Here is a 16525-nt window from a genome sequence, read left to right as displayed (position 1 = left end):
TAAAGAAGAAAGAAAAAGAAAGAGGAAGGAAAGGAAGAAGGAAGGAAGGAGAGAAAGAAAGAAGAAAGAGAGAGAAAGAAAGAAAGAAAGAAAGAAAGAAAGAAAGAAAGAAAGAAAGAAAAAGAAAGAAAGAAGAAAGAAAGAAGAAAAAGAGAAAGAAAGAAAACAGAAAGAAAGAAGAAAGAAAGAAAGAAAAAAGAAAGAGAGGAAGGAAGGAAGAAAAAGAATGGAAGGAAAGAAAGAAAGAAAGAAAGAAAGAAAGAAAGAAAGAAAGAAAGAAAGAAAGAAAGAAAGAAAGAAAGAAAGAAAGAAAGAAAGAAAGAAAGAAAGAAAAAGAGAAAGAGAAAGAAAGAAAGAAAGAAAGAAAGAAAGAAAGAAAGAAAGAAAGAAAGAAAGAAAAAAGAAAGAGAGGAAGGAAAGGAAGAAAAAAGAATGGAAGGAAGGAAAGAAAGAAAGAAAGAAGAAGAAAGAAAGAAAGAAAGAAAGAAAGAAAGAAAGAAAGAAAGAAAGAAAGAGAAGAGAGAAAGAAGGAGGGAGGGAGAGAGAGAAAGAAAGAGGGATGGAGAGAGAGAGAAAGAAAGAAAGAAAGAAAGAAAGAAAGAAAGAAAGAAAGAAAGAAAGAAAGAAAGAAAGAAAGAAAGAAAAAGAGAAAGAAAGAAAACAGAAAGAAAGAAGAAAGAAAAAAGAAAGAAAGAAAGAAAGAAAAAAGAAAGAGAGGAAGGAAGGAAGAAAAAGAATGGAAGGAAGGAAAGAAAGAAAGAAAGAAAGAAAGAAAGAAAGAAAGAAAGAAAGAAAGAAAGAAAGAAAGAAAGAAAGAAAGAAAGAAAGAAAGAAAAAGAAAGAAAGAAAGAAAGAAAGAAAGAAAGAAAGGGAGGGAGAGAGAGAAAGAAAGAGGGATGGAGAGAGAGAGAAAGAAAGAAAGAAAGAAAGAAAGAAAGAAAGAAAGAAAGAAAGAAAGAAAGAAAGAAAGAAAGGAAGGAAGGAAGGAAGGAAGGAAGGAAGGAAGGAAGGAAGGAAGGAAGAAAGGAAAGAAAGAAAGAAAGAAAGAAAGAAAGAAAGAAAGAAAGAAAGAAAGAAAGAAAGAAAGAAAGAAAGAAAGAAAGAAAGAAAGAAAGAAAGAAAGAAAGAAAGAAAGAAAGAAAGAAAGAAAGAAAGAAGACAGGGGAAAAGGAACTACAGACACGGGATGATACACAAGTACAGAGAAGCAGGGGGGCAATTTGGGGGGCAGCAATGCCCCTGGCCAGTTGTGGATCTGGCCCCACCTCGCCCTGGTCCGAAGAGGACAGATGTGGGCAGAGCGGTACCTGGAGGCATGGAGGGGCTGCCAGGCTGGGAGCCTGGGCTGCTGCCCACCGACGTGGCACGGGCGAACCGTCTGCAGGCCAGCACCAGAAGGTCTTTGCACTGCTTGTGACAGTTGGCACCACAATCTGCAAGGCCCGGGGGAGCGAACAGTCAGTGCCTGGCCTCGGTCAGCCCCTCTGACACCCACCCAGGCTCATTTCCTGTGCTGAAAGTCCACTTGGGGAAGGTCCTGAGGGAAGATCCTGACAGGAAAAGGTTCTGGGAGTTTCTCAACAGTCACTAAATGAGCCCCCAGAGCAGGTGCCTTTGCCCCAAGGGAACAGCAAATCCTTCAGGATTTGGGGGTCCAGACAGGCTGCAGGTCAAGCAGACTCAGGCTTGGGTCTTTCCCAGGACCCCCTCGCTACACTGGCTATCCCTGAGTTGTTTCCTTACTTTTTTTTTTTTTTTTTGGTGGGCTGAAGAGTTGAGGGGAAAACATTAAATTATTTTTATTATAAAAAACCATGACTTGGGGCCGGGCGGTGGCGCTAAAGGTAAGGTGCCTGCCTTGCCTACGCTAGCCTTGGACGGACCGCGGTTCGATCCCCCGGTGTCCCATATGGTCCCCCAAGCCAGGAGCAACTTCTGAGCACATAGCCAGGAGTAACCCCTGAGCGTTACCGGGTGTGGCCCAAAAATCAAAAAAAAAAAAAAAAAAAACATGACTTGGGGCCGGAGAGAGAGCATGGAGGTAGGGCATTTGCCTTTCATGCAGGAGGTCATCAGTTCTAATCCCGGCGCCCCATATGGTCCCCCGTGCCTGCCAGGAGCAATTTCTGAGCGTGGAGCCAGGAATAACCCCTGAGCACTGCCGGGTGTGACCCAAAAACCACACACAATAAAAACAAAACCATGACTTAAAAAGTTATAGATAGTTGAGGTCACCGTGGAAATTTCCAGCTACTCTTTTTTGTTGGTTTGGTCTGATTTGGTTTGGTTTAGGGACCACGCTCAGTGGTGCTCAGGGCTGACTCTTGGCTCTGTGCTTAGGGGTGACTCCCAGTTTTGTGCTCAGGGATCACTCCTTGCTCTGTGCTCAGGGCTAACTCCTGGCTCTGTACTCAGCGATCACTTCTGGCTCTGTTGGGGGAACCCTCTGCAGTGCCAGCCCAATCTCTTGACTCACCTTTGCATTTATATCCTTGTTTGATGATTCCCCAGAGCTGTGAGGAAAGACAGAGGGTGTCAGGGGAAGTGAGAAAGGCCTCCAGGAAGGAAACTTTGCTGGAGCCCAACAGGGTAGGGTTGTATTAGAACAGCCAGAGAGAAGACCCCAAAAAGAAGACTCCACCTCTCATAGGCTGATAATGGGGGAAGCTGCAAAACTCCTAGCTCCGGGAACTCAAGTCAGAAATGAAAAGATTATTTGTTTGTTTTTATTTGGAGTCACACCTGGCAGTGCTCATTGGGTTACTCTTGGCTCTGTGCTCAGGAATTCCTTCTAACAGATTTAGGGGACACATGAGATGCTGGGGATCAAACCCGGGTCAGCTTCATACGAGGCAATCACCTTTTGTCTATGCTATGGCTTTAGCCCCAGAAATGCAGGCTTTTAAATGTCCCTTTTATTTCCTAAGCCTTGTATTGATGCAAACTGGGACTGGCCACAGGCCAGGCAGACACCTGAACTCCTGGACTATGTCCTGGGGCCCTACCTTTGATTTTTTTGTTTTTGTTTTTGTTTTTGGGTCACGCCTGGCAGCGCTCCGAGGTTACTCCTGGTTCTACGCTCAGAAATCGCTCCTGGCAGGCTCGGGGTACCATATGGGATGCCGGGATTCAAACCTCCATCCTTACCTTATGCACACAAGGCAAATGCCCTACCTCCATGCTATCTCTCTGGCCCCATCCTACCTTTGCTTTTAACTTCATTTTTCTTTCTCTGTCATTTTGTTTTGTTCTGGTTAGCCACACCCAGGGGTGCTCAAGGGTCTTTCCTTATATTGCCAGGGGGGCCATAAGCAGTGCCAGGGTTTAACCTAGAGTGGGCCTCATGCAAGGCAAATGCCTTCTGTCCGGCTCCTTCTCTCAGCTCTCGTCAATGTCTCAATTTTAGGGAATTCTCTGACCCCAGCTGGCCACCAGCTGACCGTGAACTGTGCCTATCACTTGTCGGGCGTCCCCTCAATCCCTCCCCCCACGAGAAGGGGGAGTACAGACTTACGAATCCCGCACAGTGCTCGCAGAAGGTGGGCCTGAGATAGGTCATCTCCTGGAAGTTGTGGATGAAGCCGGGCCCCATCCTGCAGCACAGCTGCGCCTTGGCACGAAGGAAGTAGGCGGTCATCTCGGCCTTGCTGATGCGCCCGTCCCTGCAGGACAGTCCCGCTCAGTCCCGCAGCCTCGGGCATTCCAGGGGGCATGGTCCCCTCTCCGGAAGGCCCATGGAAAGAAAGCCTGCAAGGCCAAGGGCTGCAAAGCAAGTGGAGTGTGCGTGCCTGAATGCTGTGGGTGGGTGTGTCTCTTCGTGCGGACATATGGCTGTGTGTGTATGTCTGTGAATAGCTTTGTGGGTTTGTACCTCTGTGCATGTGTGCATATGTTGTTTGTCTGTATGTGTGTGTCTCTATGTTTGTTGGCGTATTTCTGTGCATGTACTATGTGTACAAAACTTGGGACAACTGTCGCTCGCGCACAAGGCTGTCGAGCATGGAGAGAGGGCCCAAATCCCCATGGCTGTGTGTGAGGAGAAGTTGGCTCCTTCTGAGTTTTGGGATTGGCCTCAGGCCCAGGGATGTCCTGAGCTCTGGCTCAAACCCTAGTTTTCTCCACTAGCTGCACCCATTGGGCTACTGAGGCCAGAAACAGGATGGGCAACTGAGCCCAGGCTGAGTGAGATGGTCCCAGCACTCATTCCTGACAGCAGCGTCTGCCCTGCAAGCACCCCGGAAAACACGAGGGACGCCTCCAACCCTGACACAGGCCAGGTTCAAAGCTGTCACAACAGACACACAAGGGTGTCACAGAGCCTTTTCTGACGACTGCTGTGGCCTCGGCCTCAACGACCCTGAAAGGAACCCAAACATACTGGTCTTTGTCCAACACGCAGAAGAATCCAGAAGGGGAAATTGGCCGCTATACTCTCGAAGTCCTCTTGTGATATGTACCCGTCGTGGTCATGATCATAGTTTCGAAACACGGACTGCAAAAGAAACACAAGTGTTGGCAAAGGGCAGGAAAGAAGGGAGACAGCATGAGGAGAGAGGTTAAAAGGGGTTCTGGAGGGGGGGGCATGAAGAGATAGTCCAGTGGGTAGGGCATTTGCCTTGCATACAGCTAGCCTGAGTTCAATCCCCAGCACCCCATATGGTCCCTGAGCCTGCCTGCAGTAATTTCTGAGTGCAGAGCCAAGAGTAACCCTTGAGGCCACCTAATGTGGGCTTCCCATTAAAAAAAATGAACTGAGAGTTACAAGTGGAAAGAGGGCAGGGTCAGAGTGATAGCACAGCAGTAGGGCATTTTCCTGTGCACGGCTGACTCAGAACCGACCTGGGTTTGATCCCTGGCATCTCATATAGTCCCCCAAGCCTGCCAGGAGTGATTTATGGGCACAGAGCCAGGAGTAACCCCTGAGCGCTGCCAGGTGTGACCCAACCCCCCAAAAGAGGAAAGAGGGGAGCAATTCCCCCCAAGATCTATAGCCCGAAGAGCCAGGAGCAAACTCAAGGCACCTGTGCAAGTTCTCAACTGCCTCCTGGCTTTTGTCTCCCCTCTCCTGTCATATTGGAGGCAAGTCTGAGTGGGCAGAAAAATCATGGGAAACTTTTACTTGAGTACAGGCACCTGGAAAAGAACAGGTGCATGTGTGTGCCTGCACATGCCTGTCTGCATTTCAGTGCGGTAGAACCAAAACAGCTAAGCACCAGGCCAGAGCCTGCTCCGGGACTTCCCATCCACAGCCCCTGCTGAACCCTATCCTACACCTGGGCAATGCACAAAAACCATGAGGGTGCCCTGCTCTGGGCTGGGCTACCTCCCCACAGCACCCTCTCCTGTCCAACAGCCACCCAGCCTCTCCATACCCTCTGAGATACTCTTCTTTCTCCCCAGCTCTAGTGAGTAAAAGTTCCTTGTGCAAAGGGCACCCCTACCCTCTCTGCATGATACCCCAATCTACCTGTTCTTTTGCTAGATGCAAGAATAGCTTGTCGATGCGAATTCGTCAAATTTGGGGTGTTCAAGGGAAGAGGGGAAGCAGGTAACACAAACATTCCCAATTCCATGAATGGTAATTGCTACTTTGCTTTGGCACCACTTGCATTTGGTTTTCCCGAGGACACGGTGGGATCGACAGAAGACGCCGCCTGTGGGTGTTGGAGAGTGTGTTTTCATGGCAAGTGTGTGTTTGTGTTTGTCAATGCAACAAGACACACTACAATCCTTCGTGCTTATTTTTTCAAGATTAGGATTCCCTGGGCAAACAGTGCACCACGGTTTTCTAGAGTGTGTGGAAAGCTTGTCCGTTTATTACTCAGAATATAAGGGCATCTTCGTTGCTCATTTTTTAATAGGTTTTCAAGAAGCTTGGCAAGTTCTCTCTGCAAAGACACCATTTGTAGAGAACTGATCTGCAGTGTGGTTCAGATACATCTTTGTCCCTGTCCCTAAGGTTTGTTTGTGTGTTTGTTTAGTTTTATCAGTATTTTCCTATGTTTGGGAAATATGCTAGGAAGTAAGAAAGGTAGAAATGAAATGAAATAGGAATGTTCAGCCTCCATTGTATGTTTATATCCATAAAGAACTAATTGGTAGACTATCAGAAAACATTACTGTGTGTGTGTGTGTGTGTGTGTGTGTGTATGCAGTTGGGCCACACCTGGTTATACTCAGGTGTAGAAAAACATATTAATTTAATTATTGAGTCCTGGATGGAGGTGGATAGTGAGATGGAGGGATGGCAAGGCCTTTCTCTGCCGGCCCGGGCCACACACCTGCAGCCCCCTCCTTCCAGCCAGCCGATCTTAGGGTGGCGGTGAGGAAATGATCCACAGGCCGTCAGGTTTCAGGAGACATGAAGCTTTATTAATGATAGGCCACATATGTGGCTTCTATCCTAACCTTTTAAGCAGCCTATTTCAGCCGCCTTGCCATCTCAAACCTGTTTCCTCTCTTCCATCCTGCTTACTTCAGCCGAACCCCCTCGCTGACTCCCCTGAATACCCATTTAGGTTCTTCCAAAGACCCATCCCATAAATGGGCTGGTCTTACCATCAGGGAAGATTACGAAGGAAGATGGGGGTGGGGTGACACTCGGGGTCACATTTTTTGGCTCTGTGCTCAAGGCTCACCTCTGGTGGTACTCAGGAGACTATATACCCTGCCGGGAATTTAATCAGGGTCATCTGCACACAAGGCAAGCACAGTACCTATCTCCTGACCTATCTATTCAACCCCAACTGTTTGGGGTAAAAACTTAAAAACCTACTTGGACAATTTTTTGTTTATTTTTAGACCACATTCAGGGTTTACTCCTGGCTCTGCACTCAGAAATCGCTCCTGGCAGGATCAGGGGGCCATCTGGGACGTCAGAGATTGATTCTGGGTCCATCCCAGGTCAGCCACATGCAAGGCAAACACCCTACTACTATGCTATCTCTCTGGCCTCCCACTTAAATAATTTCTTCCATCACAAAACACTGCCAGTTCATCAGGCCATTTTTGTTATTGTTTTTGAATAACAACTGGTCCTATTTAGGGATCACTTCTGGCTCTGAGCTCAGGAATTACTACTCTTGGCCAGCTCAGGGATCATATGAGATGTCGGGGATCAAACCTGGGTTGGCTTAATGCAAGGCAAGTAAGTACCTTACCTGTTGTGCTATCACTCCAGCCCCTATTTCTAATCTACTTCTTTGTCAAGGCCTTCAGACCTAGTCAGCAGGAGGAAGGATCCTATCTACGGGCTTGTCCCCATTTTTCCTGACCTGGCTGCACCCCAGTTACCTGGCATTTTATGACACACAGGGGCTTGGAATGAGTCAAATTCTGACCCCATGACTCTGGCTTTGGGATAAGCAGGTATTAAACACCTAGGAGCGATGTTGGAGCTGAGAGTGTGGGCAGAAGTGAGTAGGATGGGCAGAAAGGAACAGGGCTTTCTGGAAGTTTCTTCCTCTGGGTCAATGTGAAGTAGCACCAAGTATCTGCTCAGTTGCTCCTACACCCTAAATGTGTGTTTTCTTTTCTTTTTTATGTGGGGAGGTGTGTCACACCCAGCGGCACTCAGGGGTTACTTTTGGCTCTGCACTCAGAAATTTCCCCTGGCAGGTTCAGGGACCATATGGGATGCCAGGAATGGAACCACTGTCTCCTGGGTTGGCCTCGTGCAAGGCAAACGCCCTACCGACATGCTATCTCTATGGCCCCATAAATGTGTGTTTTCTGCCTCACTCCTACACAACCACAGACTATTCTGGAAAGGGAAAGGGGTCTTCTAGGGCTCGCTCTCGACCCTCTCTTCCCCGCCCCCAGCCACTCACCTCCACCAACTTTCGAATGTGTTTGTTGATGACTGTGGGGTCCTGCTTTGGCATCACTCCTGACACCCAGTCCAAGGGCACCACGGTCTTGGTGGGAGTCGTCGGAGAGGTGGGCTGTGGGCAGAGGAGCAAAGGCATGGTCAGCTGCAGCTTTTGGACATCACATCTAATGCATTTAGTGGCAGAGAAAGGGCATGTTTGCTCCTTAACAATCAAGATGGTTTCTCTATGTGGCTGTTTTGAGACCATATTGCTGCCTTCTTTTTTTTTCTGTGGAGCCACATCTGGCAATGCTAAGGGGTTTCTCCTGGCTCTGCACTCATAAATTGCTCCTAGCAGGCTTAAGGGAACCTATGGGGTGCTGAGGTTTGAACCTGTGTCATCCACCTGCAAAGCAAGTGCCCTCCCCACCGTGCTATTGCTCTGGCCCCCAATCTACCATCTTTTGCCCCTCAATCTAGTTGGTGATGAAATGCATCTTTGGTGAGTGCATTCTGTTCAGTGGAAAACCAGATAACATTATTTTAGTTCTGGGGAGTTGAGAGTCATAATACTTATGTATTATAATAATGACTTTGTGCTCAGAAGTTGTTCCTAGTGCAATATGTGGTGGCAGCATAGACATCTCTATTGGTTTTTGTTGTTTGCTTGTTTTGGTTTTGGGTCACAACCAACAGCATTCTGAGTTACTTCTGGCTCTGTGCTCAGGAAATACTCCTTATGAGCTACGGGATGCTGGGGATAGAACACGGGTTGGCAGTGTGCAAGGCAAATGCTCTCCCACTGTGCTATTGCTCCAGCCCCATTCACTATTTTATTTTCATCAGTGCAAGCCTTTTATTTTGTTATAAAATCTTTATTTAAAGTGAAAACCATTTCTAAGTTATGGTTCACTTGCTAAAGCTCACAAGCTTTGTTGACTTTTAATACCACAAGACCTCAATCTCACTGTTTCCTGACAGACCCAGCCATCAATAAATTATGTGTAAGTCTGAGGTATGGTGAGCATCAGCAGAGATGTGTGAATTATGATCATGGTTTTCAAATATAGGTTGGACAAGTTTTCAGTTTAATGAAGTATTTTGTTTTATTTAGTTAGTTAGCTTTGGGGCCATACCTGGTGGTACTCAGGGTTTACTACTGCCTAGTCACAGGAGACCCTGATGGGATGTTAGGGATCGAACTCAGTTTGGCTGTGTTCAAGGCAAGCATCCTAAGTGCTTATTGATACTTATTGGTACTTACTCTGGTCCTGTTAGAAACTAGAAGGGAATTTTAGAAACATCTCCCTAGAGCAGAAGGGACTCCATTTTGTCAACCCAAAGTTAAGTTTCTACTTAAGGCTAACAAGGCTAAGTTTCCAACATAAAGGCTGAGTTTCTATTCCAACAATAATGATGCAGACCCCAAGGCATTATAAATCATAATATGCCACTCTAGATATCTAGCCATAAATGGATAAAAGGATGAAACACCCTAAAACACCCTAGACAATAGCCAATCAACTTGAAGGTCAATTGCTCAACAATAGAAACCCCCTCAATGGCTAATAAAAAGAGCCTGAGAGCTCAGTAGAGGGTCCATATTTGCTGTGTGATCCTAGGATGCTGAACCTTAAATAAATTCCCTTGCTGTTTTGCATTACTGCTTGTCTTCTGGTGGTCTTTGTGGAATGGATCCTGAGTCCGGAGGTAACAGTCCTTCATGGAGTGTTTTAAACAAGAAGGATCTAATTCTCTTTGATGAACATTCTCTTTTATTTTACTTTATTTGATTTGATTTTATTTTTTGAGTTTTCAGCATCTTAGAGGGGCCAGAGCACATGAAAAGTCACAATAACTCATAGTAATCACATATAATAAGCTTTATTAGCTTCTGATATATGGAACCAACTCATTCTGAGGGTTAAACTCCTTATCTGAGAAAAGGGAACTACCAAGGTTTTTTTAAAGAATTTCCTTGCTCTTTATGGAGCGATAGCACAGTGAGTAGGGTGTTTGCCTTGCATGCATCTGGCTCTGGTTCAATTCCTGTTTTCCCATAGGATTCTCCGAGCACTGCCAGGAATAATTCCTGAGCTCAGAGTCAGTAGTAGTAACCCCTGAGTACCACCAAGTATGGCCGACAAGCAAAACAAAAAAGAACTTCTTTGCGCTTTAGATCACAAAGCTAGCCTCTGACAAACACGAGTGTTTGGTCCTGAGTCCAAGCCAGGACAGCACTTACTGATTTGGAGTTTCTGGGTTCCAGCACCAGTGACAGCTTATAAATATCATCTTCTGTGTGGTAGAGGTCCAGGGAGAGCTATGCCAAACAGAAGAGAGAAGGAATTACGGTGAATCGTTTCATTTCTTTCTTCATTCACCACGGCTGAAAAGTGCCTAACTGTTTCAACTCCATGTTGATCATGTGGGCAAGAGCAAAATAATAAGTGGAAGGTAAAGATGTAAAAATGGAATTTAGGGGCCAAAGTGTTAGGACATTGGGGAGGGTGTTTGCCTTGCATGTGACTAATCCAGGTTTGATCCCCAGCATCACATATAGTGCCCCCAGAACACTGCCATAGGTAAATCCTGAGTTTTGAGCCAGGAGTGACCCCTGAGCATCACAGGGTATGACCCAAAAATCCAATAAAAAAAATCGAAAAATTTTATGGGGTGTTGTGTGAAGGGAAGAGCGGTAAGGAGAAGTTTCCCCCCAAACTTCCAGATCCTTCCATCCCTGTCATGAAAACATGAGATGGGTGTTGTACGCAAAATGTCATCTTCTAGCCCTTGTTTGGTTCACTTATTCTGCCAATATTTATGAATTCCTTTCTACTGACAGGACCCATCCTAGGGACTGTCCCAACTACTAAAAGCAATATTCAATTAAGGGTTTCTCACATCAGGTCATAGACTGTGTCATATCCACTTGGGTATCCAGTTTCTTTCCCCTTAAACATAACATTTTGACTTTTGATGGCCCCATGTTGGGTCCTGAAAATCCCACTCACAAAGAACAAGTATCACGGTCACCTTTCCCTGACTCGCTGTGCCCCCTACTTCTGGCTGTTCTGCCATTTTGCAGACAAATCATCCCCCATGTCACAAATGACAGGAGCCAGCCCCTGCAGTAAAAGAGGAAGTAGTGCCCCCAAAACTCGGTTCACAAAAACTCATTTGTGCATTTTGTGTTCACTTTATGTTCATTGTCGCATAATTCACAAGCAAGATCTGGAAACAGCCCAGAACCAAGAACAGAGGCCCTGAAAGAAACTGTGGCAATAAGAGGAAATGCGTGCCGGAGCAATAGATATCACAGTGGGGAGAGTGTTTGCTTTGAATGCAATCAACATAGGTTCAATCCCTGTCATCTCATAGAGTCCTCTGAGCACTGCCAGGAGTGATTCCTGAGTGCAGAACCCTGGGCATCACCAACAAAAAAATTATATTTGATAAATAGCCCAATACTAAAAGATTCAAATCATAGCACAGTTATGGGGGGTGGCAGTGCTGGGAACACTCATGCTGAGGGGGTCTCTTGCAGTGCCACAGATGGAACCCAGAACTTCCTATGGGCCACGGATGTCTCCCACCATCTGAGATACTTCCCCAGCCTCCCCCCCATATAAACAAGAATCTTTATTATTCCACCAGGGCCAAATCAAACCCATCTGCTGTGGACAGTAGTTCCCACTGTTTTGTGGATTCCACATGGCCCACTGGAGGCCATGCAACCCCAGACCACTACCTACCTGGGTCCAGGCCTATGTCTCAGCCGCTGGTGCCTCACTAGAAACCCCCACTCAGAAATCTCAACCTGCTTTCATCCCCAGAAACGGTGCACCCTGGGGCAGTGCCCATGCTAGTTGCCATCTCTCCACACAACTGCTCTAGAGCTTTCCAAAGGATCCCTGCACTGCTTAGTAGCCGGAGCCCAGAAAAAAACTTTCTTACGTCTGTCTTGGGGCCAGGGAGATGGGTGATCAATGGCAGTACCTTCCCAGGACTGGGGTACTGAAGTCATGACTTGGGGGAGCTGCACAGAGGGCCCCAGGGAGCTTGGCCTGCAGTCAAGACCCTCAAAGTCTGGGCACCCACTGCCCAGCTCTTCTCCACTTCCCAGTGCCCAACCAGTGTCCATCGGTATGCACCAAACTTGCCCCATTTTTGTTTTGTTTTGTTTTTTGTTTTGAGGTCACCCGGCAGTGCTCAGGGGTTACTCCTGGCTCTGCACTCAGGAGTCATTCCTGGTGGTTCTCAGGGAACCCTATGGGGTGCTGGAGACTGAACCCATGTCAGATGCATGCAAGACAAATAGGGCAGCCCTCCTTCTGTGCCATCACTCTAACCCACTTGCCCTGTGTAATAATAGAGGCAGCGTGTTCATGGAATCACAGATCTATTTCCTTCTGTCCAACCTGTTCGGAAACCTGCTGCTCCTGGGAAATGCTGGGTGTCCTCCCTGTCTAGGGGGTGTCCTGACTCTGCTCCCCTGAACCAAGGGGGGGGCTGCTCTGAGACTGTCTGCAAGCCAGGAAACTGTGCCCCTTGGCCGCCCCCCGACCTCCACTCACTCACTCACAGTTCTTACAACTTTGCTGCTTTGCTTAGGAGGCTGAGGGGACAGGGGCTTTCCAGCCATTTGCATAGACTCCGTGGGGTAAAAGTCACCATCGGGGCTAAAAATATCACGCCAAGAATCCGGAGTGTTCGGGTCCCCTGAAACCAGAAGCTTGAGTTTTGAAAGCTCTTGAAGGCTCACGTTTGGTCCCCAGGGTAAAGGGGCTTCTCCAGGTCTTGTATGAAAAAGGGGGAACTACCGAAATCCCACCTGTCTGCCAGGTGCTCCTCCTACCTCTCCAGGCTCTGTGCTATTCAAAGGGCTCAGGTTGCACTGATAAAAATGATGTTAAAGGCCAGAAAGATAGCACAGCGGTAGGGCATTTGCCTTGCACGTGGCCGATTTAGGACAGACCCAGGTTCAATTCCCAGCATCCCATCTAGTCCCCCCCAAGCCTGTCAGGAGTGATTTCTGAGCAGAGCCAGGAGGTAACCCCTGCAGCATCAGCATCGGGCATGGGCCAAAAGCCAAATACATATGTGTTGTGTGTGTGTGTGTGTGTGTGTGTGTGTGTGTGGTGTGTGTGTGTGTGTGTGTGTGTAGGTATATATATATATACACATTATACATATATATATGTCCAGGGGCCAGAGTGAGCACAGCAGGGAGGGTGTTTTGCCTGGACAAAGCTGGCTCAGTTTGATCTCCAGCATTTCATAAGCTTTCTGTCCCCCCCAAGCCTGCCAGAAGAGATTCCTGAGTGCAGAGCCAGGTGTAGAGCCCTGAGCACTGCTAGGTGTGGGTCCAAAAACAAAAACAACAACAAAAAACACAAGCCAATAATAAAAATGGCATGCCAGGGCTGAAGGAGCACAGGGGGACCATGGTGCTTCTTGTCTGTGTTTGCTCAACCGGGGTTCAATCCCACAGGGTTCAGCCTGGGCGAACCTGGATTCAGCACCACAGTGGTCCCAAGGGACTCAACACCACTGGTGGTCACCAGGGCACTGCGGGGGGTTGATCAGCTCCAAACATCCTGAGGCCCTGCAAGGAACCACCAGCCTGGGTTGGGTGAAAATTACTGGGAGGATCTTTGGGGCCTCCAGAGCACTGCACAGGAGCCCCTTTGCCCTCCCCATATGGTACATCACAGATTTTAATCTGTAGTGGACCCTTCCTCTCTGTGTCTATAAAGGGGGAGAGACAGAAGCACAGAGTCACAGAGAGATAGAGACAGAAAGAAAGGCAGACAGCCACAGAGAGGTAAAGACAGAGACAGTCACAGAAATAGAGACAGAGATAGAGACAGGGTCATAGAGAGATAGAGACAGATCATAGAGAGATAGAGACAGATCATACAGAGATAGAGACAGATACAGAAAGGCAGAGATAGAGAGTCACGGAGAGATAGAGACAGAAAGACAAAGAGTCACAGAGAGATAGAGACAGAAAGACAGTCACAGAGAGACAGAAAGATAGGAGACAGAGAATCACAGAGAGATAGAGACAGAGACAGAAAGACAGAGAGTCACAGAGATAGAAAGATAGACAGTCATAGAGAGAGACAGAGTCACACAGAGAGAGTCACAGAGAGATAAAGAGAGACAGGAAGACAGAGACAGAGAAATAGAGAGACAGAGACAGAAAGACAGAGAGTCAGAAAGATAGAAACAGAGACAAAGAGAGACAAAAAAGAGAGACATAAAGACAGAGAGATAGGAAGATAGAGAGACAGAGACAGAGTGACAGAGACAGAGATGAGAGCGCCAGTATCCACAGCTGCAGTAGAAATGTGAGCGAGCGAGTGTTCTCCCACCCGCAGGTATCTGCAAGAGAGAGACCCAAGTAGGGCCTCCCACACCTTAGCCCTTTGCCGGCCTTATGGGGTCCAGCTTCTTCATCTCTTGTGGAGTCCCCTTTGGTGGGGGTAGTAATTTGTGTTGGGTCACCCCTAGAGGTGCTCAGGGATTACTTCTGGGCAGGACTCAGGGGGACCATGTGGGGTGCTGGGGGATCAAACCAGAATTAGCTAAGTTCAAGACTTTCTCGGGTTTTCTGGCCTCTTCATCCATGAAGGCAAGGGAGGGCAATCTGACGTGATGTTCACATGCAACTCCAGAGAATAGGCATCCATCAGTGCACCCTTAGCCATGGTGGCACGGAACATTGCTATCCGTTTCTATGCATGGAACATGGCTTCTAGCCCCTGGATGCTGCTCACAGCCTTTAGGTCCAGCCTCGCCCATCGTTGTGCAGCTAATCCCAACAGGTCTGGGGGGGCTTCGGTGGATTGCCCCAGATGTGCAATGGGGTCCCTCCCTGGTCCCAGAGTAAGTTAAATGCCAGCCCGACTCCGTGAACTCTCCTTCTTTACTGGTGTGGAGAGAGGCAGGACGGGGCCCGAAATAGAATCTGACTCCCTTAGTGATGGACTCGGAGCTATTATTACATGGAAAGAGCTATTTTGGGAGTACTTCAGAAGTCATGAATCAACTCTTCATTGGGTTCCTACTCTTCTAGATTAGGGGTCCCTATTCACCCCTCCAGAAGCTCATTGATAACTGGAAAGAACCTCACAGATGAACATAAACTCTTTTCTGCAAACATGCAAGCAGGAACATTGGTGAGAAAACAGACCAGAGGCTGGGGAGGAGACATCTACCAGGGACCTTTAGGCTGTAGTTACCAACAATTGCATTTCAGGATTTTTTTGTTTTGGTTTTCGTTTTTAGGGCCACATCTGGTAGTGCTTATGGTGTTATTCCTGGATCAACACTCAGGAATCACTCCCTGGCAGGTTTTGGGGGACTCTTAGGATGCCAAAACTTGAACCTTGGTTGGTAAGGTAAAGGCACTCAAGGCAAACACCTATCTGCTGTGCTATACTCCAGGGTCCTGCCTTTTAGGATTTCCTAAATTTCTCTTTACATCAGCAGGGAGAACTACAGAGTGACAGAATTTTCCTTTTGCTTTGGGGGGGCACATTCATCTTGCTGAGGGATCACTCCTGGTGGGGGCTCAGTAATCCTCCTAGGTGATCCTAAGCAAAGAACCAGTGCCAGCTGCAACTCAAAGTGAAATACCCACTACCCACCTTTCCTCTTTGATTTCCCTTTCCCAGCAACATGGTCATATTTTGTGATCCCTAGTTTCTCCTCAAATCCTTCCCTATTTTCTCTCCATCTCTGTCACAATGTTGCTCACTGGCACACATACAGCCCATGTCCCTGCTACCCATGACCCATAATCAGGATGACCAACAGCCACTGGAGAAATGTTCTTTGGCCCCTCCAAGATGGTCTGGGCCTTGGCTCAAGGCCAAGCAGTTCCTGAGACATGCAGCAGACTGTGACTTCAGGCCCATTTGGACTACAACTCTGGGTACCTATTCATGGCAACAGATTTACATGCCAAGATAATGAAGATTCGCAGGTGTCTGGATTGGGGTGCGTCCCTTCCCACACCCAACCCCCAGAGGAGCCTGTCTGTGTGTTTACTATTTGCTACAGAAACTCAACCCCTAGGGACTCACTACGGGGTGGGACCACCTTCTGCTTTCGGCTGGGACCGCAGCAGCTGCTCACAGCCACTGACCTTGGGCTCAGTTCTTTGATAAAGACAACTTCAGATTCTAGGAACAGGAGAGAAGATTCAGGAATCACACTTGGGTTGTCGTGTAGCGGTTGTAGGAGGGTTTGTAGGACGTTTGGCACTGTGGAGGTGTGGGGGGAGAAGCCATTTCCAGCATCTCTCAACCACAAAGGAAACAGTCAATCCCATGTGGCTGCAGAACTAGACGCCCATGTGGGGAAGTTGTTTGCTCTGCAAGAGCAGGCATTGTGGGGAAAGGCCCCTGGCTGGATCTACTCACTCCCAGAGCGCAGACCAGAGAAAAAAAAATATGGAAAGGGACCATAATTTCTCCTTTTACACACCCCGAGCTCCTCAAGGCAGTTCTTAGCCCCTCTGCTGAGCTCCTGGGCCAAGAACGGTGCCAGAAGCAGGGGGGCACTATAAGACAGCTGAAAAGCTACAAGGACAAATGCTACCTTCCTTTTGTTTGTCCTTGGGGACAGGACAGACCCTTTTAGAGCAGGTGAGTCTGAAGTGCAAGACAGGGAAGGTTCTAGATCAAAAGAGGCTTTGGAATT

At 47.7% G+C, this 16525-nt stretch overlaps 2 protein-coding genes across 3 annotated transcripts in view; one reads left to right on the top strand and one right to left on the bottom strand.

Moving 5' to 3' along the window:
• The window catches only part of FAM98A (family with sequence similarity 98 member A), a 582326-nt gene that overhangs the window by 30641 nt on the left and 535160 nt on the right, over positions 1 to 16525 (top strand). The window lies entirely within an intron of this gene.
• Positions 1 to 16525, bottom strand: part of RASGRP3 (RAS guanyl releasing protein 3) — a 79946-nt gene that overhangs the window by 4195 nt on the left and 59226 nt on the right. Inside the window, 7 exon segments of the mRNA XM_049784237.1 lie at positions 1308 to 1433; positions 2477 to 2513; positions 3515 to 3662; positions 4379 to 4408; positions 4410 to 4492; positions 7830 to 7943; positions 10056 to 10133. Coding sequence (XP_049640194.1) covers positions 1308 to 1433; positions 2477 to 2513; positions 3515 to 3662; positions 4379 to 4408; positions 4410 to 4492; positions 7830 to 7943; positions 10056 to 10133 — 616 coding nt within the window.

This window comes from Suncus etruscus, chromosome 12 (genome assembly GCF_024139225.1).
Source record: "Suncus etruscus isolate mSunEtr1 chromosome 12, mSunEtr1.pri.cur, whole genome shotgun sequence".
Taxonomy (NCBI): domain Eukaryota; kingdom Metazoa; phylum Chordata; class Mammalia; order Eulipotyphla; family Soricidae; genus Suncus; species Suncus etruscus.
This window is presented reverse-complemented; position numbering and strand designations above follow the sequence as displayed.